The 24,242-nt window shown below is 46.1% G+C and overlaps 1 protein-coding gene across 3 annotated transcripts in view; it reads left to right on the top strand.

Annotated features, from left to right (window-relative positions):
* Nucleotides 1–24,242, top strand: part of FLI1 (Fli-1 proto-oncogene, ETS transcription factor) — a 118,431-nt gene that overhangs the window by 83,536 nt on the left and 10,653 nt on the right. For 2 of the 3 annotated variants that reach the window (XM_066639293.1, XM_066639294.1), the window contains 2 exons: nucleotides 1,387–1,590; nucleotides 9,643–9,711. In XM_066639293.1, coding sequence (XP_066495390.1) covers nucleotides 1,387–1,590; nucleotides 9,643–9,711 — 273 coding nt within the window. The remainder of the gene's footprint in view (nucleotides 1–1,386; nucleotides 1,591–9,642; nucleotides 9,712–24,242) is intronic. The other variant, XM_066639295.1, reaches the window with a different exon arrangement.

The raw sequence follows: 24,242 nt of genomic DNA on the forward strand, positions 1-24,242 counted from the left end.
TTTCATAACCGGATTTTATCTGGCTATTGGTGTGTATATGTGGCTGCGAATGGAATTCAGTGCCCCCTCTTCCTCCATCTGTGTTGGCTTTGCAGGGCTAGTCTTGCATAGGGTGAGTGGGTGGGAGTTAAAATTTGTTTTTCTTTGGAGAGTCTGGAAAGATGACTCAGACACACAAAGCAAATTTGTCTCATGGAGGAGAGGTCATTTTAATAGAATTTACTACTTTCTGGAGCACAGTAATAAACATCTCTCCAAACATTTTAATAACCATCCCTCTACCAAATGTGTAATGGGCTAAGGGTTGGACCAACTCATTGGGACAGTTTGGTTGTAGCTGCCTAGTTTGCAGAGACCTTCAAGAGGAGCTTGAGAAACTGTAGAAAAACACAGAGAAACTTGAACTAACAAACTGGGTACTATTATTATTCATTCAGTTCAGTCAGGGAGAGAAGACAACAGAGGGAATCTTATTTGAGTAGTATGAGAGAAGCTGGACATGAGACACATCTTCCTTCCTTCCTTCCTGTTAGTTAATTGGCAGGGTAAGAAATAAACTTGATGACAATTTGGGGGCTACACTGAAAGTTCTGTGATGTCTGTGAAAATACCTAAAATAACTGCCTTCACCCCTATACAAGCTGAGCATCTCTGATGCCAATTATTATGCCTATAAAGTTTAAATAAATAAATAAAATCCCTAATCCAAAAACCTGAAATGCTCCAAAATCCAAAAGTTTTTGAGTGCCGACGGGACGTTGTAAGTGGAAAACTCCACACCTGATCTCACGTAATGAGTCACAGTCAAAACTTTGTTTCATGCTCAAAATTATTTAAAGTATTACAAAAAAAAAAAAAAATGCCTTCAGCTTATGGGTGTATATGAAATGAATTCATGTTTAAACTTGGGTCCCACCCCCAAGATATCTCATTATGTAGCGCAAGTGTTCTAAAATCAAAAATACTTCTGGTTCCAAGCATTTCAGAAACCAGATGCTCAACCTGTATTCCAACATGACCTTTAGGACTGACTGGGAATGCTCTTGTGCACATGTACAGAGTTAGGACCCCAAGAGTGTGCAAAGAGACATGATCAGTGTCTCTCCCCGAGCTTTAAATTCTCTTTTCCTGGAGACTCTCCAAAACCTGAGCTTGTGAGTCTCCTGGAAATGAGAATGATATTATAATTCAGACTGGCTTTAGGTGGCTATAGGTAATAAAAGAATTAGTACCTTCTTATCTACTTCAAGTCTTTGGTATGTGGCAGGCTTGAAGTCAATTCTGAAAAATCCAACTGGAAAGACATTTGATCTCTGTTTTTATTCTAAAGAAAAACTTTAGAAGAGTCGTGCCAATAAAATGTTTTTGTTTCCTTTTTCTTGGTAGATCCCACATTATGGACCCAGGAACATGTGCGTCAGTGGCTGGAGTGGGCTATAAAAGAGTATGGGTTAATGGAGATTGACACCAACCTCTTCCAGAACTTGGATGGCAAGGAACTGTGCAAGATGAATAAGGAAGACTTCCTCCGGACCACCTCTCTCTACAACACGGAAGTGCTGTTGTCTCACCTCAGTTACCTCAGGGAAAGTGAGTGGTCTCATTGCTTGCCTTTCTGTTTGTTCAGTGCAGTGGTTCCCCACCTTACCTTACTTTGGTCATGGTGGTCTGCAGTCTCTTCTTCCTGGCTCAGCCAGATACCACCATCTTAGATCTCATGAAACCTTGTAAGATACCAGATGGGGCACCTAAATCTTGTGAGATTTCACAAGATCCAAGATGGAAGTGCCCAAAGCTTGCAAGATTTCTAAAGATTCAAGATGGCAGCGCCCGCAAGAACAAGTTGAAGAGGCCTCTAGGGACACCCCATGGCACCTCTATGAGTGTGCCACAGCACCCTAAGGTGTTGTGAAGCACACTTTGGGAACCCTAGCAACCCTAGCGTCCAAGGAGCTCAGAGCAGTGTACATAGCTCCTTCCCTCCTTTTGTTCTCACAACAATCCTGCAAGGTAGCATTGGTGAATAACTGAAGTGAGAAGGCAGCTGAGAGAGAAAAGGAAAAGTGAATGAAAGAGGAAGAAAGAAGAAAGGGGCTGGTTTAGGAACCGACTGGGTTGATCCAAATCATTGCCCTCTGTCAGCTCACTTGGGGCCAAATGACACATGACCTTGGAGCTCTGTGATTGGAGCTTGTAATGTAATGTTCTTGGAGCCATGTAATGTTCTTTTTCTAGAAGCTAAAGGGTGGGTAGGAAGGAAGATTTGGAGCAAGGTGAGGATTTCCAGGTATGGAGTTCCAGTGTAACCTCTGGCTTGGCTGACAGCTGGTAATGAGAAAGAGCAGAAATGTTGGGTGCGCTCCCATTGCTGACCGTGACAGGTTTGCTACATCAGAAGCATGAAATCACCACTGAAGGTAGCATGTGTGCCCATGTATTTATCACTTCATCTGCTTCACAAGGCACAGAGCAGGGTGGTTGGACTAGATGGTCTCCAATGCCCCATCCATTCTCTAGCATTCTATAATTCTAAGTCAATGTGTGAGTCATCTAAAAACAAGTTTGCTTTTCTTATTTCAAACATATGCAGATGTCTGCAGTTTTAAACAACTAACAGTACAATCGTATACATGTCTTTTCAGAAGTCAGTCCCACTATGTAAAATGGAGCTTACTCCCGGGTAAGTGCTTAAGGCTGAAATCCTATACACACTTCCTTGGGAGTAAGTCTTATTAAATTTAGTGGGTTTACTTCTGAATAGACATGCATGGGGTTTCATTGCCATTCATGTCATAAACTGGGGAAATACCTACAGAAAGCATAAATACCATCCACATAGCTCAAACAATAGCAGTTAATGACATTTAGGCATTGGGATCAAGAAACCTATAGATCTGTAACCTATAGAGAGGTGAGGATCAGTTCCACTGTTAGGTGAGTTTGTCAGCCAATGTCTTCATTCAACATATGGTGCGTGGCGCATAGTGTCAGATTTAGGAAGCTGTCTTAGGACCCAATCCTATGGGCTATCAGTGCCAGTGCTAAGCTTCACTGCTGGTACTAGGTGTCGTAAATGTGCCTTAAAGCAAATGTATGGCACTGTGGGAGGAGGGAGCATCTATGCTGGGCCGGCACCAGTTGGTGCTGGGCCTGGCGCTGGGAGGAAGATGCCATGGGCCACTGGAGGAAGGTAAGACTGCCAGGCAGTAGTATGGCCTTTCAGGGTGGGGAGAGGCATTCTGGGGTGGGGGCAGGATGGAACAGGGGAAGAGACCAGGGTGAGAGACGGGACCAAAGGGACCTCCTCTGCCAAATTATATCCTCTGTGTCAGGCTGAAAAGCCCAATATGGAAGTTCTCAAGTCTGCACTGGCAAAATAGCTGGTGCAGACTTGAGAAGCCCTGTTGTGGACGAAAGTCTCCTTCCCCCAAGGAGAGCACTGGTGGCTTCTCTGCACCCATGGGATACAGCAGTAGCCGTTTTGGCACCACTGTTCCTCTGGTTGCTGGGGAGCATAGGATTGGGCTATTAGACTGAGTCAGACCACTTGGTCAATCTGACCCCATTTTGCCTCAATAGACTGACAATGGCTGTCCTGGATTTCAAGTGGGGATCTTTCTCCTCCCTTCCTGGAGATGACAGGGCTTGAACCTGGATCCTCCTGCATGAAAAACAGTCTTCCACTGAGCTCCACCTCTTCCCCCCAACAAACCCCAGTTCAGCGGCCTCATGCACGATCTGCGCCATAAATGTGTTTTGAATCCAGTGACCCGGAGGTCATAAAAACTAAACAGCCCTGCCAAGCCCCACTCAGCCCTCACAGCTGATTCAACTCTGGGACAGTTGCTCAAACCAACATTGCCACGCTGGTATTTTCAAGCCCTGGCACAACACACACACACACACAAACAAAAACTTGCAAGCTTGCAACTCCCTTGCTCCAGATTCTGCTCCTTTTTTGCCCTGCAGGGCAAACCTGCCCTGTAGGTTTAAGGCTGAAAGCAACCTGATTGCATGCTCTGCCATCATTGTACTGCTAGCATATCTGGCTATGTTTGGGGCACTTTGTCAAAGATCTAGAAGCCTTGTGCTCATTAGAGCTGGCTCATGGGCCAAGCAGGCTACTGGAGATGATGTCTTTCCAAGCAGCTGTTCCTGCGTCCGCCTAACGACAGTCTGGTTTCTGGATTTCTGGGTAACTCCCTTGTGGCGTAACGCCTTTGAAGGGAATTTATTGTTTTTCCAGACTTAATTTTCAGTGGATGTTTAGTGCTGTACTTTCTGAACTACCAAAAGAGCTGGGGAGGGGGGGGTGGCAGCTTCTTTTTTGCCTGCGATGACGGAAGACGTGAGGGGACACTTCAGTTTGGTGGAGGAAAGTAGTCATGTTTTTGAACTGGGATAGGGAGTGAGCAACTCAAGCAAAAATTCTGGCAGGGGAGTCTACCCTGGTTGATTTTTTTTTTTCTTGTCAAATAAACAGTAGCCACATTTCTTAATACAAATCTATGGGGTGTCCACCTCTGGAATATGGTGTCCAGTTATGGTTGCTGCAACTCCAGAAGGATATTGTAAAGCTGGAAAGATGCAGACAAGGGCAATAAAAAGGACCAGGGGGTGGTGTGCCTTCCTTATGCGGAAAGGCTACAATGCTTTAAGGCTTTTTAGCATGGAAAAGAGTTATTAAGCGGATGGGGGAAATTTGATTGAGACATAGTTGTATGATGTGTAGAGAGTTGATAGAGAGAATCTCTCTCTCTCTCTCTCTCTCTCTCTCTCTCTCTCTCTCTCTCTCTCTCTCTCTCTCTCTCTCAATACTAGAACCATTTTGCACCCATTTCAGTTTCTGGACTATCTTCAAGGGCAGCCCCGGTTTTTGTTTAGCGTGACCATAAACAGGGCGAATGAGAAGGGAGTGCATATCTGGGCCCAGGAACCAAAGGAGGGGAATTGCACATTTTCTGGGATCGCCAAAAATGTCTGCATATATTGTGTGAAGATTAAATTTCACATTTTGTGTCCTAGTTTTATATATCATAATTTGTAGAAATTATGATCCAATGATGGTGTGAAATTATGATCCAGTGGAGAAGGGAAGGGGCCCCAAAGAAATTCTGTGCCCTCGAAAGAGGCTTTGTACCCCCTGATAAAATGTCTCTCAGAAGCCCTGACCGTAAAAGCAAATAGGGTCTCATCCTAGAAAGTGAGGGTTCCCAAGTCCCATTCAAATTCATGGGCTTTGACTTAGCAACAAGTCTCATTGATTTCAGTAGTGCCGTGGCATGACTGAAATGTTCTTAGCATACAACCCCTAGAGATTTCTGGTGACTGGGGCCAAATTGTGTCCATATTGGGTGCATTTGTACAAGCCGTTTAGCACGGGCCTCCTGCCAGAATGGCTCTTGATGTGTTCTTCCTACTGTAGCCACTCGCACACAACCTACAGCCGTTGGGTGTGAAATCAGTTCCAGAAGTTAAGGCAGTAATTTGTTTATTGGTTTAAGACCTTTCTATCCCACAATCCACAAACGACTAGTCTTAAGGGAAGGCTCTCCCCATTTTTGGTAACTCAGAAAGGATGACGGTCAGTGGCTTTGCCTGCCACCGAATTTGCCCCTTTGAAGCTAACTGCAGATCCGGGTGGGAATTAGAATCAGGGCTGGGCACACCTGTGCTGTGGTCCAGATCAAAACTGGACTCCTAGCAGCTACCTTCTGCTGTCTCAGGACTCACAAAAGGATTCATTACTCAGTGTGTAATGAACATTTGGAATTCACAAACACAAGGCAGAGTGATGGCCACTAGCTTGGATGGTAAACTCTGGGAGTAGCAGATTCTCAGTTCAGCCTTTCTGCCTGTCCGACCCTCTCTCTCTCCCCTCCCTTTTTCATTTAAACCTCTTAATAGGAAACACATTTTTCTCCCTTTTCTGGTGTTCCCACCAGAAACCTCAGACTGTTGGGCAAAGGTGAGAACTTTGAGCCATAAACTGGGGCGGGGGGGGGACGACTTGCTCCCTCTCTGCAGCCCGGCTTGGGTTTTTCAGATGAGTGGCCCATGCTTTATCTGACAAGTTCACTTAAATGGTAATTCTCCTTCTCCGCCCCCTCTCCCCGAGTGCGCCCGGCTGTGCTTTTGTGGCACAGACGGCCTGTTTAATCACTGGAAGCCTTGTCTCTTGGCCTTCGCCCGGCTGGCTGAGGTCGTCGTGCTGAGCTTTGAAATCAGAATCCATTCCCAATAAAGCCCCAAAATGTGTCAGACAAAAATTATTTCCTTCGCTGGCATTTGAGAAGAACAAATATGCCCCTGGAAGCCAAAGTCCCAACCCCAAAGAATGGAAATGATAGTATCAATAAGAATTAGTATATTAATAATTAATAATAATAAGTAATAATATTACCTGTAGTACCTATCCATTCTGGTTTAAAAAAAAAAAATGATGCCCATCTATCTGTACCCCTAAATGTCACTGATCCATTTGCCCCTGCCAACTGCGTCAAGAAGGCACTTTTTAAGAGCCTGTCTCCCATTCACCCCCAAAATAGCATCCTTCCCAGTGGCTGCCTTGCTGGTGTCTCTTTTCTGTCCTATATTTTTCAGATTGTGAGTCTTCTCATACAGGTTATCTTTTCATTTATTAATAATAATAATAATAATAATAAAACTTTATTTTTATCCCGCCCTTTTCCCAAAAAGGGACCCAGGGCGGCTAACAACATATAAAACAAATTAAAACATAATTTCACAGATAAAAACATATTAAAAAACACATTAGCAGAACCCATAAAAACAGTAGTCAGAAGAGTCAGAATAAAAGAGCATAAAACAGCAGTTCTTAGAAGAATCGGGCCTGTAAAAAAGCAACTAAAAGATATATAAAAGATGTTAAAAAGGCCAGAACGTCAGAAGGCTTGGTTAAACAACAAGGTCTTCAGGCCTCGCCGAAAGGATTCAAGAGAGGGAGCCATTCTCAAGTCAAGGGGAAGGGAGTTCCACAACGTTGGTGCCACTACTGAGAAGGCCCTATTTCTTGCCGCCGCCCCACGTACCTCCTTAGGCGGCGGCACTTGTAAAAAGGCCTTCTCTGATGACCTGAGAGGACGAGCCGGATTGTACGGGAGTAGGCGATCTCTAAGATAACCTGGCCCAGAGCAGTATAGGGCTTTAAAGGTCAAAACCAGCACCTTGAATTGGGCCCGGAAACGAATGGGCAGCCAATGTAGCCCCCGGAGAAGCGGGCTGACAGAGTCAAACCGCCTAGCTCCAGTGACCACACGGGCCGCCGCATTCTGCACTAATTGCAGTTTCCGAACCGTCTTCAGGGGCAGCCCCACATAAAGCGCGTTACAATAATCTAACCTCGATGTCACCGTAGCATGGATCACCGTGGCCAGGTCTGCACGATCCAAGTACGGACGCAGCTGGCGCACCAGCCGAAGCTGAGCAAAGGCCCCCCTAGCCACAGCCGCCACCTGGGAATGTGTCTATGGGAATGTGCCACCTGGGAATTTATTGTACTATGTAAATCATTTTGGGAGCTTTTGTTGAAAAGCAGTATATAAATGTTAATAGCATAGGCCTACAAAAATTGTGGGTTGTTTTTTTTAATTGCCAAGGATATTTGAACAAAATTAGGATATTTTTTGGGGGTGCAAAAATGGCATCGGTTTAGCCTGACTGGCTCTAGTTTTGGGGGAATGGCATAAATAATAATAATAATAATAATAATAATAATAATAATAATAATAATAATAATAATAATAATAAATGCAGGTATTTATATACCGCCTTTCTTGGATGTCAGATTTCTCCTCAGACTTTAATTCAAGGCGGTTTACATAGGCAGGCAATACTAAATCCCAATAGGGATTTTTACAGTTGAAGAAGGTTCTGTCTTTCAAGAACCACAACATTTCAGATGGATCTTTAATGATCTGGTATCACATTCTGGCCTCCGTTTTCCTCCCACACAGGCTGAGAGCGGCCAAAGAGCAGGTGGAATAACTCGGCATAACTCGGCTAGGCTTGTCAGCTGCTTCAAGGTCTCGCCGTTCACGGTGCCCGTGGCCTCGAACTGGCGACCTTCGGATGTTATCTTCAGGCAAACGGAGGCTCTACCCTCTAGACCAGACCTCCTGCCCTCTAGACCAGATCTCCTGCCCCATAATCACCTTATATGCTGATTCAAGCAACTTCCTCATGAGGAAACCGATGCCATGGCTTCCTCATGAGGAAGCTGCTTGAATCAGCATATAAGGTGGCATATATGCTGTACCCCTAAAACTAGAACCAATCGGGCAAAACCGATGCCATTTTTGGATTCAGCACCCCAAATATACCCAAGAACAGGACTATGAAGACCACAAAATGTGTGTAGGCCTGTGAAAGAGTACCTGTTTATTTTTTACAAATGAAGCATTTGTTTGCCACCTGTCCTAAGAGTCCCTGAAGTTTTCTGTGCCCTGTTGCTGTTTCTTTTTGCATTCTCTGAACAAAAGGCAGTCCAGGGCAACCTTTGGAGGGGGTAAGGAAATGGGCTGCATCAGCTGGTGTCGTTTGCCAGCCATTTCTTTAGGAGTGGCTGTGCTAGTCAACAGGTGACACAAGGTACTAACAAAGTTATGGTAGAATAACAAATGGATTAGAGTCCACTTTATTAAATGCATGAGGTGTTCTCAGTGAACATGTGTGTGTTGTACACCCTGGAGCCAAATGACCAGGACCTGGAAGAGAGGCTCCTGTGCCTAACTGCTCAGAAGTAATTCCCATTCTCAAATGGTACAGTCCCAAGAGAGCTTTTCCCATTTGAGCTTTTGTAATACAGGTTAGACCAGGGGTTTCCAAACCCCTGCCTGGGGGTCATATGTGGCCCACGACAAGCCTCTATCCGGCCCACGGCCAGCCTCTGATTCCCTGAGAGCCTCTGGCCGAGTTGACCAAACACAACTGGAGTTGTGCTTGTGGGGTGGGGGGGCTGGGGGTCCATTTAAGTGTATGCTTTATTTCTTGGGCTGTGTTGATGCTTGGAGTAATCCTGGACATTTGAGTCCATTCATTCATTTATTCATTCATCTAAGTTCCAGCTGTATGTATAAATACATCTATAATGTACTGTATTTATTTATATTCAATTTTTTTTCCTGCCCTCTACACTGTGCCAGATATTTGATGCAGCCCTTCGGCCAAAAAGTTTAGAGACCCCTGGGTTAGACCTCTGTATATGGTGGGGGGATGTTCCTGGATTCCCCACGGATACCTAAACCCATGGATAATTAAATTTGCCAGTTGTGGTCTAATAGGGCTTCTAGATGTGAGCAGAACTTCATTCTGCTCACATCCAGGAGGTCTTCAGTGGGTCCTCAAGCTGTGGGTTCAGAACCCATGGTGGGTCAAAGCCACAGGTTCCAAATTCACAGATAAAGAGGACTCACCTGTACATAGAACTGATCTTGCACAACTCAGCCCCTGCCATTTGATCATTTCATTTGGAATGGAACCCACAGAAAACGTGTGCTGTCTTAGTATGAGGCTGTATCTTCATATATATGCAGGCTGAGCAGGTATTATGGAGCATGCCACAAGCAGGTGTTATCAGTCCTGCACTGGACTAACTCTCCTTTTTGGGGACCTTTTCCGCAGGTAGCTCGTTGCTATCTTACAATACACCAGCCCACTCAGAAACCTCCTCTCGAATCAACGCCAAAGACGGTGAGTTCCTTCCTCTTAACAATAAGTCTTATGCATTTAATCAACTGAAGCTCAGTTTGGAAATGGACAAAATGTGCTTTCTTGCTTTTCGGTTAATGTGTGTCTCCTGACTGTTCACCTCTTCCAGAAAGCCTTTGACTCAACCTCTTAGTCCTCATATCCAGCTGAAACAAACCCACAGTACATGGAACAGCATTTGCCAACATACACCTTTGCTTTCCCCCCACATCCATTGTCATAATTTGCTCTGTGAGCTCCTTGGGGCAGAGGCTTGTTTTTTTGAGTTCTGTTCCTCAGTAACGTGCCGAGCACATTGTTGATGCTGCCTCATCACCTTCCATCTACTCTCTTCCTCCTCTTGCTAGTCAGTGTCAAATTATCCCATGCACATGATTAAAAACATAATTACTCTCTAGTAGGTTTATAATTTTTATCCTGAGATGCTTTTTTTTTGCATTAAACTTCAACTAATCCATATTTGAAAGTGACATATCCAGTTTACAAGTGAAACTGTCTCATATTTGTCCATCAGTCCTGATATTGGCAACTCAAACTGCCAGTAGGTCTCTCAAGGTGTTTCCCATCATCTTCTGCCTGCTTTTTTTCACCTGTGGTGATACTGTGTATTGAACCTGGGGCAGTCAGCATATAAAGCATTTAAGCCAGGAATTCCCAAAGTGGCCTAGGGCATCAAGATACACTCACAGGGGCACTGTGGGATGTACCCAGTTGCCCTTTCTACCTGCTTCCCCCAAGGCTACCATCTTGGATCTTGTAAGATTTTGGGAGATCAAAGATGGCAGCACCCAAATCTCACAAGATTTTGGCTCTGCCATCTTGGATCTCATGAAATTTTGTGAGATTTGGGCATCACCATGTACATTCACACAAGATTTCATAAGATCCAAGGCAGCAGTGCCCAGCTGAGCTGGGAAGAAGAGGCTGCGGGGGGGGGGGGGGCATTGTGACTCAGGTAAGTTTGGGGACCGCAGCATTAAGCAATGCTTATCCCCTAATGGCTTTCCAGGTACAATTCTGTACCATCCCCTCTGTTTGGGAGGATCTGGATTCATGCATTGAGACTGTGTCAGCATGAAGCATGCTTTTTAAAAAGATGAAACCGATTTGGTGAAGGTTCTGTCTCGTCATATTGCCCAGTTCCCACATCCTGTAGCAGCTGACTCCATTCCTCTGAGCCATCGCTTAATCTAAATCCCAGCTTCACCCTGGGTTTAGAGAGCTCACCTCCTCCATCTACACTACAGCAAACCAAGCTGAGCCTGTTTCCATTTAAAGCTTGCTAGCCCTGAGAGCAGATGGATTTGGCTTAAGGAACAATAAATCCTGTCATTTCATCATATGAGAGTAGGGCTTTTCCTCTCTCAAATTTTAATCTGTGTGTGTTTTAAAATGTTCCTTTTCTTCAAACACAGGAGCCATGTTTTGTAATGTTTAACTCCAAAAGGTGTGCTTGCATTCAAGACAACTTCTTATGTTTCTATGACCTTACATTGCAAGACAGACAAAGATGCTGCCCTCCACTTATTTATTTATTTATTTATTTATTTATTTTCATATTTTTATACCACCCTTCCTCCAAGGATGGTGTACGTAGTTCCTTCCCCTCCTTTTGCCATCTCAATAACCCTGTGAGGTAGGCGAGGCTGAGAGACTGTGACTGGCCCAAGGTCACCCAGGAAGCTTCATGGCTTGGTGGGAATTTGAACCTGGATCCTCCAGGTCTTCCAGGATTTATTGTTCCTTAAGCCAAATCCATCTGCTCTCAGGGCTAGCAAGCTTTAAATGGAAAGTCCAGCTCCCAAACCACTACACCATCCTGGCTCTCAAAATGACGTCTTCCACCAAGGTCTTCTCTATTGCCACCGTAATGCGTATGCAGGGCTAGCCTATCCATGTGGCCAACTGAAGCAGGCTGCAAACTGGCAAATAGACTTCCACCTATGCCCACCCACTCAGTTCTGCTGCTGCTCCTCCCACCCTCTAAATTAGAAAAGAAAGAGGGGTTGGAGCAGAAAAGAAAGTGTAGAGGTGATCCAGAGCATCAGAGAAGCAGAGATTGGCACATGAGCTACTAAAGGGGGGGGGGGCAGCATTTGCCACATCACCACAGGCACCAGCCCTGAGTGTACTGACACTGAAGCTGAAGATATCACCATGTAAGTCTCCATGCTGTGCACCATTGTCTGTGGACAGGGGCAGAAAAGCGCTTGATGCAATCATGTCACTAAACGGCTCAGGGCCGCCATACGTTGCAAGTGGAGGAACTGCAGGATGAAGATGCTGTTTTGAGTGGCATACATGTCGTGACAATGGATGATGGCCGGATCCCAAAGGATCTCCTCTATGGAGAACTCGTGCAGGGAAAGCACCCTACAGGTAGACCACAGCTGCGATACAAGGACATCTGCAAGAGGGATCTGAAGGCCTTAGGAGTGGACCTCAACAGGTGGGAAACCCTGGCCTCTGAGCGGCCCGCTTGGAGGCAGGCTGTGCAGCATGGCCTTTCCCAGTTTGAAGAGACACTTGGCCAACAGACTGAGGCAAAGAGGCAAAGAAGGAAGGCCCATAGCCAGGGAGACAGACCAGGGACAGACTGCACTTGCTCCCAGAGTGGAAGGGATTGTCACTCCCAAATCGGCCTTTTCAGCCACACTAGACGCTGTGCCAGAACCACCTTTCAGAGCGCGATACCAGAGTCTTTCGAGACTGAAGGTTGCCAACAACCTGCATTTCCCATAGTGTGTTGTTTCAGCCTGAGTAGAAGAAGCTGATTGATTCTTCTGCTCTGTATTTAACCTCTGCCATCTGCCCTGGAGACAAAAAAAAAAAAAAAAAGCACGCATTATGGCCATGCATTGCAGGTGCAGCTTTTGTTCTGTTCAGCAGTTGCCCACTTGACTTGCCTTGCCCCTTGGGATAACCCCGTCCGTCCAAAGAGAAACCATGTTGGCAAGGTAGAAGCACAGCTCATCACGCCGCTTCCCATCCTTTGGGCCTGAATAGTTATCTATTTAAAAATTTAAAAAAAAAAACTTGCTTGAACAAAGCCAAACACACAGGCGCATAGCCTCTGGCTGCCAAGCAGTGAAGATGCACTCGGTCTCAGCCCCCTTCCTTTCCAGGCTTGGAACAGGTGCTGCTGCTGTCATTCTCATGAACAAAAGCAAAGGGGGTCAGATATATCTGGCGAGCTTATTCAGCAGCCTGGGTTTTGGTTTTGAATGGTCCACAAATGACTGGTCTAAGGGAAGTCTTTCTCCATTTTTCTAATTTGGAAAAGACGACAGTCAAGTGGCATGAATTGCTTGCAGACTTGAAATGCTTTTTAAAACAAAAACCAAAACCAAAAAATCCTGATGCCTGGAAACCCCTTCATTCTAGACCAGGGGTCTCCAAAGGTTTTGGCCAAAAGGGCCACATCAAATATCTGGTCCAGTGTCGAGGACCAGAAAAAATAATTTTAAATGTAAATAAATACTGTACATTAGAGATGGAACTTAGATGAATGAATGAATGAATGAATGAATGGGCTCAAATTTCCGGGATTTCTCCAAGCACCAACACACAGCACAGGGCAAAAAGCACACACTTAAATAGACCCCCATTCCCCCACCCCACAAGCACAGCTCTGGTTGTGTTTGGTCAACTGGACCAGAGGCTCTCAGGGGGGCAGAGACTGGCCACGGGCCGGATAGAGACTTGCCGCAGGCTGCATCTGGCCCCCAGGCCAGGGTTTGGAGATCCCTGTTCTAGACCCTCATCCAAGAACTCCGTTGGGAAACTAAACTCAGGAAAATTCTGCTTCCACACCCAGCACACTTTATTAAATTGAAACCAGAAATATTTATAATTAAAACCGTCATTTTAAGAACGTGGCTGTCAGTTCTCGCACTTATAATTCCCAAACGTCTCAAATGGATCCCACGTTTGTTCAAAGTTAGTTGACCCATGGATTTTCCCAAGTATAGTTTGCTTATTTAGGGTCACGTAATTCTTTCAATAGCCAACTGATGTGGGCAAGCAGGACACATGTCATCAGATGCCATGAAATGGGTTCAGAAATTGGAATGTGTATAGATAAAACTGGGCACAGGTGGAGTTTACAGAGAAGGACCAAAGCTGGGCTGGCTCATATGTGAGGCCGCCTGAGGTGACTGCCTTAGGTGACAGATTGGCAAGGGGCACCTCTGGCCTCCTGGTTGTGCCACTTTCTGAATTCAAAAAGGAAAAGGGTAATAGAACTGAGAAAGTACGTGGAGGAGAGTGATAGCCTAGAGCAGAGGTTCCCAAACTTACCGTGGTCACGGCACCACTGCAGCTTCTTCTTCCTGGTTCAGCCAGATGCTAACATCTTGGAACTCATGAAATTTCATGACACCCAAGATGGTGGCACCCAAATCTTCTGATATTTTGCAAGATCCATGATGGCAGCACTCAAATCTCGTGAGAGTTTGTGAGATCCAAGACAGAGGTGCCCAGAACAGCAGGTAGGAAGGGAGACCGGGTACCTCCCATGGCGCACTGTGACTGTGTCATGATGCCTGAAGGCACTGTGATGCCTACTTTGGGAATCCCTGGTGTAGAGGGTTGCTGATGCTCTGCTCATCACTCTCCTCCACACTTCCTCTTCTGCTTGTTTCAGTTCACAGAGAAGGAGCAGGAAGAGCAGTGCCTGGCACACTGCCAGGTAAAGGAAGTGGCATTGGCATGGCCACACATGATACACGGAGGGCATCCGATTTTGATTCAGCTCCAGGGCAAGGGCCAAGAAGCCACAAGTGACAGCTGTGGGTGTGACTCATTTTGAGACAAACCTCCAATGGGAAGAGAGAATGACTATTAAAACTGGTTGAAACCTGTGAGGCAGACGTGTGGTTCCCCCAACGGTGTGTAGATATGGTTGGCAACCTTCAGTCTCGAAAGACTATGGTATAAGCCTACAGCACCTGGTATTCCCAGGTGGTCTCCCATCCAAGTACTAACCAGGGCTGACTCTGCTTAGCTTCCGAGATCAGACAAGATCGGGCATGTGTGCCATCCAGCTAGCCTGCCAAGTGTAGATATATGCTCAGAGCAAAGGTCTCAGCTCTCACCCTGGCAGGTGGACATGATGTGCGTTCATAGTTGGCATGGGCTGGCCTTCGATCAGCATTCTTGCCTGCAGCCAAGCCACTAGCACATGGCTTGTGACAGTTTCATATGTAGCTGTGGGATTGCTGGGGAACATGCTTAGGTAGTCTCTGGCAGTCTCCACGTCAGTCTGCCTTGCGGTCCATGTGGCAGGTTCTCTTGGGGTAGAGCCCGTTTCCTGTGAATGTTGGCTAAGATTCCAAATTAGCAAGAGCTCAAAACTCTCTAACGTACAGTATTTAACGTCCTTGGTACAAATTGTCTTCAGCTGCCTTTCAGACCCAGAGTGTTCTTAATAAGAGTCACTCGGCTTTCCTGGCTGAAGCTCAATTTTCTTGTAAATGAAATGAGGCTCCGCTCACCGCTAAGTGGAATGATTTGGGGCTATCTGCTTATTTTGTTTTAATGGAAAAGAGTCGATTTCTCTGTTTGTGGCTTGGCAGCTTGGTTAAGACACTGCAGCCATTCAAGGTGCAGAAGGAAAACAGAAGTATCGTCACTTGTCACTATCATAAGAACATAAGAGGAGCCCTACTGGATCAGGCCAATGGCTCAACTAGTCCAGCTTCCTGTTATCTCACAGTGGCCCACCAGAGGCCTCCGGGAGCACACAAGATAGTGAGATACCTGCATCCTAGTGCCCTCCCTTGCACCTGGCATTCTGAGGTACCCCCGCTTTTCATGGCTCATAACTTGTGTTGGATCTTTCATCCAGAAATCTGTCCAATCCCTTTTAAAGGCATCTAGGGCAGATGCCTTCGCCACATCCTGTGGCAAGGAGTTCCACAGATTAATTACATACCTGGTAAAGAGATGTTTTCTTTTGTCTGTTCTGACTCTCCAAATTTTAGTGCATGTCCCCTTGTTCTAGTGTTGTGCAAGAGGAAAAAGGGCATCCCTCTGTCCACTCTATCCATCCCATACATAATTTTATATGTCTTAATCATATTGATCATGCTTCTCAATCACAAGTCTCAAGGCCTTCAGGGAAAAAAGAAAAATATTTCTTTACTCAGCGTGTGGTTGGTCTGTGCAACTCTTTGCCACAGGATGTGGTGATGGCGACTGGCCTGGACGCCTTTAAAAGGTGATTGGACAAGTTTCTGGAGGAAAAATCCATCACGGGTTATAAGCCATGATGTGTATGCGCAACCTCCTGATTTTAGAAATGGGTTATGTCAGAATGCCAGATGCAAGGGAGGGCACCAGGATGCAGGTCTCTTGTTATCTGGTGTGCTCCTTGGGGCATTTGGTGGGCCGCTGTGAGATACAGGAAGCTGGACTAGATGGGCCTATGGCCTGATCCAGTGGGGCTGTTCTTATGTTCTTATGCCTTTTTTCTAGACTGAAGAGCCCCAAATACTGTAGCCTTTCCTTGTAAGGGAGGTGCCCCAGCCCAATAATCATTTTGGTTGCTCTCTTCAGCACCTTTTCCAGTTCCTCTATAAATTTTTTGAGATGCGGGGACCAGAACTGTATTCATGGATGAGGTGGCAAAACGATCTGGTGTGTCTGCAAGGAGCACCCTAAAGCACAATTTGTGTGGCTTTGAACGCATGCATGGGTTGTCTGAAAGAGATTGTATGTGCCACTGTCTTTAATCCTGGGAGGCGGTTTCCATTAGCTGTAGTCTGGGAACAAGACCACAGCTTAATCATAGAATCCATGTTTTGATTGCAGAAGGTCCAGGGTTCGATCCTTGCAGCTTCGCCTGGTCCAGCTGGGAAAGAACCCTGGAGAGCTGCAGCCAGTCAGTATAAACAGTTCTGAGCTCAAAGGACATAAGGGCTGACTCCGTAGGAGGCAGCTGCAAAGATTTGGACAAGGGTGGCTTTCAATATGCAAACTAGAGGAAGTGTGAGTGACACACGCCAGCTCTTTTCATCCTTGGTGTGAAACATGCAAAGCAGCAGGGCTTGTTTTAGAGTCCCCCTTTGCAACAGAATGAAGTTCCATATCCAAGGAGAATTTGAGCATCTGGCCACAGGCACATGCATGCTTCAAGGATTACACTGGCACATCCAAAGTCACCCCAATCATAGGTGGAATTTGGGATATGTTGAGATTTCCAGTATTGGTTTTGGAGCACATGGATGCCCCTGTAAGAGAGCATATGTAGGGGGTTTCCCACACACCCCCTAGCCCAAATCAGAAGGGAGAACCACTACCCCTTGTGGTACTCATGGGACTTCCCCACCAGGTGCCTGAGTGTCCAATCCTAACAAGTGTGTGCCACTTTACTGCCAACACACGCTACTAACTAACTAATTATTACTAACAGTATTTAGGTCACATAGGGCACATTTGCTAGCCCAGCACTCTCTTTGAACTCTGTACCTATGCTGCTCTGTACTTTACTCACATCTAGTTAGCCTGTAAGGTTCTCATGTCTACATTTGTTGCCACATTATCACAGTGTTGTAAAAATAACTTTACCATAAGTATGTAAGTAAATGAAAAATGATCTATATATAGGATTCACCACTATCTGCAGTTTTGGGCAGCCATGGTTGATCTTGGAATGTGCTACCTGTGGATACAGAAGGGAGCTACTATACACCCCCCCCAAAAAAAATTTTGTTGTTCATCATCATCATCATCAAGAGTGACTTGCAGGAGAAAAAAAGAAAGGCCAAGTTGGACAAAGCTTAAGGCAGTGATTTTCAACCTTTTTCTTCTCATGGCACACTGAGAAGGCACTAAAATTGTCAAGGCACACCATCTGTTTTTGGACAATTGACAAGGCACACCGCACTGACAGCAGGGGCTCGCATCCCCCAGTAGCCCTACTAACAGATGATCCTTCCCAAACTCCCATGTCACACCTGCAGACCATCTGTGGCACACCAGTTGAAAATGGCTGGCTAAGGGCTACTTAGTACAAAATATGTTTATTGCATGCAAGTAAAGCTGGCCATTCCTGAATACTCATTACATGAGCAAACAAAACATGGGAACCATACCATTGACAGATTGATAATAATTCCTACAATGGCAGGATCTGGACCAAATTTTGCCTTAGACACAGAAATGACTGCTGGTTGGTGATAGCCACAGGAAACCAGTTTATTTGCCCGAGGAAAGGTTGGGGTGTGTGGATAAAATATATATTGAGAACTAGGTCTGGGAGAGTACTAGTTTTAAAATATGGGGGGGGTGTTCAGATATTTTTCAAGCATTAATTGTGGGACGGCTTTTGGAAGAATAATGAATGAAGGAGGAGGAGGAAGGGGAAGTTGTGAAACTTCTCAAAATAATCATTTCCATAACAGGGTAGAAAATGAAGAACATACTCCAGAGAAACGTTTGGGACTGAATTCTAACTCTGTGATCCTGGTTGCATGAGTGTGATTGTGTGCAAAGGTTTTGTGATCCTTACCTATTCATCTTCACAACAGCCCTTTGAGAGAGAGTCAAAAGAACCCCTTGTCAATCTATGGCAAGTCACCTGGAGATGTGCCGATAAGTCCTGATAGATCGCCCTGTCGGGAAGAGCTTTCGCTGGTTAAGGAATCCACACGAAATGCTCTTGCATTTGAAGTCTCTCTCTCTCCCTTTGATGACATTTTGTGCTGGGCTTGTTCTTCTAGTGACAAAATATCCTGACTCCATTTTAGTGCCGTCGTAACCAGAAGCTCCCCCCGCCGCTTCATTTTGGGGTTGTTTTTATTCTGTGGTCCAACACGGGGATTTAAGTTTCGAGGAGAGACAGTAGCTTGCTCTTATGGGGTTTTTAGAAATTGTTTTCCTTTGAAATTCCAGAGTTAGTGTTGTGTCTGCTTTCTCCCTGACCCTCTTCGGAGGCAGCCGCATGTATTTTTTTTTCTGCCTTAAGAAAAGGCCCTCTGGAAACAAAGATTCGTTGTCTCTGCTCTGTAGCAGGCAGGAAACCCTACTCACAGGGGATTACGTCGGGCGGTGCTGTCCCAGTGCTAGACTTCAGTTCTCTGAATTCAACCTGACAGCTTGTCTGGAGCACTTTCTGAGTAACCATTATCCTTCCTTTTCCCTAGCTAAATAAGTGGTTTCTGCCCCCCCTCCCCCATCTTTGCCGTGGGTGTGTGTGGCAGGCAGTCTTGTTGCACATGTGTGTGGGTTATGAGCTGACTGGGTTGCATTTGCTCCTTCAAAAAGATCTTCAAATGGGCAGGGCGGCTTCCCAAAACAAGAGGAAATTTGTTTCCCGTTGGCTCATTTCTCCATCACTGCAGCGTGTGTGTGTCCAGAGAGAGACCTCATCAAGTGAGCACAGAGCCAGCTTGGTATCGTGGTCAGTGTGTCAGCCTAGAACCAGGTTCAAATCCCCACTAAGTCATGATGAGCTTGAGATAATTTCTCAGCCTGCCTCACAGGGTTGTTGAGAGGACAGAATGGAGGAAGAACAGCTGTTGGCGCCAATCAGGCGCTAGCAGCCGATTGCCTCCTCCCCTCCTCGTGCACCAAGGCTGAGGCTGTGGCAGCCATTGGCTGCAGTGGCTGGGGAGGCGGGAATAGAGCGCCAGCTCGGAGCACGCGCTCCAGCTGGGCTCAGTTTGTTCCTGGCCAGCAACCCTGCCCACCCGCCCTATAAACCAGTCTGGGATTAGCTGGTCACCTTCGGGGGCCGGGTAGGAATTTTTTGCAGTCACCCTGATTGGACCTTGGATGGCTGTTTTTTCGCCTACCTCAGACTGGCACAGGGTGTTGTGGTTCTTAGGTTAGTCTGGGTTGGTCACTCCCAGTGCGGGCAGGGTACGTGCGGAGCTGGGTAGGTAGGTACTTGGCTCGGTGTCTATCCAAGGCAGCAGGGTGAGGGGTAAGTCTGAACCACTCCCATGATGCCTGACCGGCTCCAGGAGGCGCGCAGGTGAACCCCTTGCCTGGACTGACAGGATGGTGCAGCTCGGCCGACTAGCCTGGAGTCCGGCTGCCTTGCCCCCTTTGGGGGGTGGCGGTGAAAGACCTAAGCTGGCAATTGACGGCTGGGGCCTCGAGCCAGGTGGTACGCCCAATGAGAATGCAGGGGGAGGCAGACGGCTAGGACCGTTTCCCCCATATTGCCCCACACGATTGATGTTCAGTGTTTATTGCCCTGCTGCAGTTGAAGTTAATAAAGTGGCCCGTTTCCATCCAAGCCGAAGTCTTGTGTCTTTATTGCGGGTGTTGGGGTGACTGTTTGACCGTCCTAACCCCTTGGAGCAGCGGTTCCCAAACCTACTGTGGGCACAGCACCCTTCTTTCATGGCGGCCTCTTCTTTTTGACTTTCCTGGGCGTCACCATCTTGGATGGTGCAAGTTCTTGTGCAGTCCAAGATGGTGGCAACCAGGAAAGTTGAGAAGAAGAGCCTGCCAAGATCACCCTGTGCTGCCTCTGTGAGTTTGCCACCCTCAGGCACACAGTTTTGGAACTACTGCCTTGGAAGAAAGCTGTGCTATAAACGTAATAAACAGAGGTGTTTGAAAACAGTTATTGATTTTATTCAGAAGTAAGACACTGTGTTCAGTAAGACTTAGACTGTAATCCTCCATTATTTACAAGAAACTAGCAACTCAAGTAATAAATAAAACTCTGCATTGTGAATGAAATTCAGCATCCATTTGCAAATATAGAATTTCATATTTGGAGTGCATCCTGAGAATTTAAAAAAAATGTTTCTTGTCCTCATGGATGTTCAGAAATTTTTGAAATGTGACTGGTTAAAAGCCATTTCACGTATTTCATGATGGCCAACCTGGTGTTCTTGTGACAGAGAGCCTCGGCCAGTCTCAGCTCTCTACCCTGTACCTCTATAACGCTAGCATTTTGTATTCATTTGCATTTTGAGATGTATACCTAAAATCTCCTGCGGATACATCTAAACTATGCAGTGCTCCTCAGAAACCAGATGGGCTGGACAAGGGCAAGAAGTGTTGATCTCAGAACTGGAAAAACACAACTTTGAGAGGGTGGCAAGTCTGACTAAGCAAGGAGATACTGTTGGAAGAAGGCACTGGACAAAAAGGGGAGCCCTTTTTGGATTGGAGATACATGGATGCTAACTTTTTTCTTGGACCCTGCTCCTATGCCTTCAATAGCAACTGAATCAGTTGATATTAGCAGGTGAAAATGCTTATTTTCTAAGCCAAGGAACGCTTCATCTGCTGAATTTATGTAAATATAAATATATATCTGCAAGTGAAGCATAGTTTGTGTTTCTCCTGGTCCGTTGGCAATCCTAACCAAGGATTTAAGCTAGATGTGTGTTGAACTGTTTACAAGACAGTTTACGGAATGGGTGTAACAACTTAGCCTGGGGGGGGGGGAGAATAAAAATCCAAGCCATTGCTCATTTGAATTAGATAATTCACTTAAATGCTGGCCCCTTTAAACAGCTTATAGCCTGTTGTAGCGGATGCAACTTTCAAAAAACCTGGCCAGGTGACATAAAAACAAAGGAACCCTCGATGAGGCTGCTTTAAAATTGGCCAGATGGCAAGGCTCGAAGGAGCGGAGCAATGCATCCCGCCATCGGCCCGGTGCCCATTTTCCCTTCATAATGTTATTAAAAGAGTGAGTCTGGAGGTCTTGATCTGCTTTAGCTGAATGGAACTCTAAGGGAGAGAGTGGAATAAAGGGCTTGTCAGCACTCAATGAACAGTTCGAGGCATCGGGATATGGCTAAAGCTGTTGTTTGGCTCCATAAAACGCTTGCCTCTTGTGGCTCTCAGCGTCTGAGAAATGGCCTGCCTCTTGAAAGGACTTTTCTGCCAGCAGTGAGTTGCTAGTCGCTCATGTCCGCAGCAGCCGCTTCAGTATGGCTCCTTTGCTCATTGCTCCTGTTGCCAGGAACTGGGTGGGGAAGTGAGTCTGGAGCCAGAAATGTACGGCGGGGCAGAGGGTGTCATCGTAATTTGACGCAGTGCAGCAAGGAAGACAGGCCACCAAGTGTGCTTTAGTTCCTCCTGCCATTTTAGTGCAACGTCACTGTGATATGAAAATGCTCAGGGCCAAGTTGCTCACCATGTTCAATATGTTTTGGGGAGGACTGGGTCAGAAGGCATGAGCCCTCTCTCCCTGTGCAGTTTTCCAAGTGAAAATCACCCCCCTTCCTTAAAGCTACTACAGTCATCCATGAGCTCAGCATCCACGAATTTGAACATATGTGATGATGACGAGCCCATGGCTCAGAAAGCCTCCTGGACACACCTGGTAGCCACTCCTGGTCATGTCTGAGATGTGCTCTGAAGTTAGGAAGGCTCACAGACCACTCCACGGGCCTTCCCTGGCCACAGAACACTTCCCAGAAGTAACTGGAAGACACGAATGCAAACAGGAATTGGCTTCCGGTTGAGTCTGGGAGATCTTCTGAAGAGGCTGGGAGGTCAGCACAACCTTTGGAGAGCCCAGCATGGACCCCAGATGAGTCTCTGTGGCCCTGCCCCACCCCTGCAGATTTTGTTATTCATGGATTTTGGTATCCATAGGGGGTTAAGAACATAAGAACATAAGAACAGCCCCACTGGATCAGGCCATAGGCCTATCTAGTCCAGCTTTCTGTATCTCACAGCGGCCTACCAAATGCCCCAGGGAGCACACCAGATAACAAGAGACCTCATCCTGGTGCCCTCCCTTGCATCTGGCATTCTGACATAGCCCATTTCTAAAATCAGGAGGTTGCGCATACACATCATGGCTTGTACCCCGTAATGGATTTTTCCTCCAGAAACTTGTCCAATCACCTTTTAAAGGCATCTAGGCTAGACGCCAGCACCACATCCTGTGGCAAGGAGTTCCACAGACCGACCACACGCTGAGTAAAGAAATATTTTCTTTTGTCTGTCCTAACCCGCCCAACACTCAATTTTAGTGGATGTCCCCTGGTTCTGGTATTATGTGAGATTGTGGTTGTGGAACCAATCCTCCAATACCGAGAGCCCACTGAATTTGCAAATAGCTTCTTCCAGGGCAACATCTGGGGAGTGATTTTTTTAAGGATGGGCAAACACTTATTCATCCAGTTTGTATTAACATGATAAAAAAGTGATCTGTCCCTGAAAAAAAGAATTTGCAAGAAGCAATTTCATCTTTGGAGTCAATATGAGACTTAAAATATTTCTCCCACTTCCCAATTAGCCTCTAAAACATCTCCAAATGCATATTTTTCTCCTCCTTCCAGCAGCAACCGTGGGTGGCAAGCACCAGGTGTGTGTGTGGTTGGGGGAAGGGGTGTCCTTCTTTCCTTTCCCCTCTTGCCTTGCCACATAATGCATGAATTTTTTTGGTCCTTGCTCTCTCCTCTTTATTGTTGTGATTCACATGGTAGACTGAGTTTTCCGTATGTCAGGAAGTGTTGCATTGTGTTTTCTGGGAATTGTAGACTTTGCAGAGGCTACGGCAACGGCTTGTGGAATGCAGTTGATTCTTGATTCCCCCCACCTGCGTGGCTATTTTGCAGTGGGGTCTGGTCGGTCCATATTGAGTTCTACAGAAATTCAAAACAGATTCCATCAGCCTGAAGTCTGCCCATTCTGGCTTCACCCAAAGCACCAGTATAAACATGGCAACTGTGGCTGTCCCTGCCAAGTGTGAATGTGCTCTTAAATGGTTTGCAGACCTGAACGATCTCAGGATGAAAGAGTCCATGAGGCTATAAAGCTGTAATCCTTTTACCTGGTCCATAATAAAGTCTGTATTCACTCAAGGGAATTTCTAGCTGGAAACCAGACAGCTGTGGAATGACAGCTCTTGAAAGCCTTGCGTGATTTACATTCTGCTTTTTAATTGTATTTGAAATTGAACACGCCTTTGCCAAATGAGATCTCCAGCTATGCCGAAGTTGGTGGAACTGCAGTGATCTGCAGTCCAGGGGGATTTTTCCTTAATATCTTTTAATATCGGTGCCATAGCTTAGAACAGCATTGATTCACCCCATCTATTTAAGAGAAGTGCCTCATTGCTGCATAAATTGCTAGTATCCCTTGCATAAAAGGAGTCAATCGGTCCTGGTCAAGTATGAGAGAAAGATCTTCTTATAATGGGCAGACAGCCTAGAAATAACCCTTCACTGTAAGGTCGATGATCAGTTAGCCTCTATATTTACGTTCTGGATGATTGTGTCCTGGTCATTGGTGTCCCTGGACATTTCTGCCCACTTTTGTGTGTCCCAGTTATTTGTGCCCCACTATAGCTGGCCAACAAACAAGCTATAATTGGGCAACAAACCCCATGTTATATATCCCAAGCCTCTTATCCCAATCCTATTCCTTTGCATTAAAAAAAAATCTAATATAAAATATTGGGACACAAATGTCTGAGATGCAAAGGAGGGGGGGCAAATGTCCAGAGACACCAATGATTGGAACACATTTGGCCAGAACACAGTTGTCCAGGATGCAATGGGCCTGTCACTGATCAGTTAGTT

Source organism: Tiliqua scincoides, chromosome 11 (genome assembly GCF_035046505.1).
Source record: "Tiliqua scincoides isolate rTilSci1 chromosome 11, rTilSci1.hap2, whole genome shotgun sequence".
In the NCBI taxonomy this organism is placed as follows: Eukaryota; Metazoa; Chordata; class Lepidosauria; order Squamata; family Scincidae; genus Tiliqua; species Tiliqua scincoides.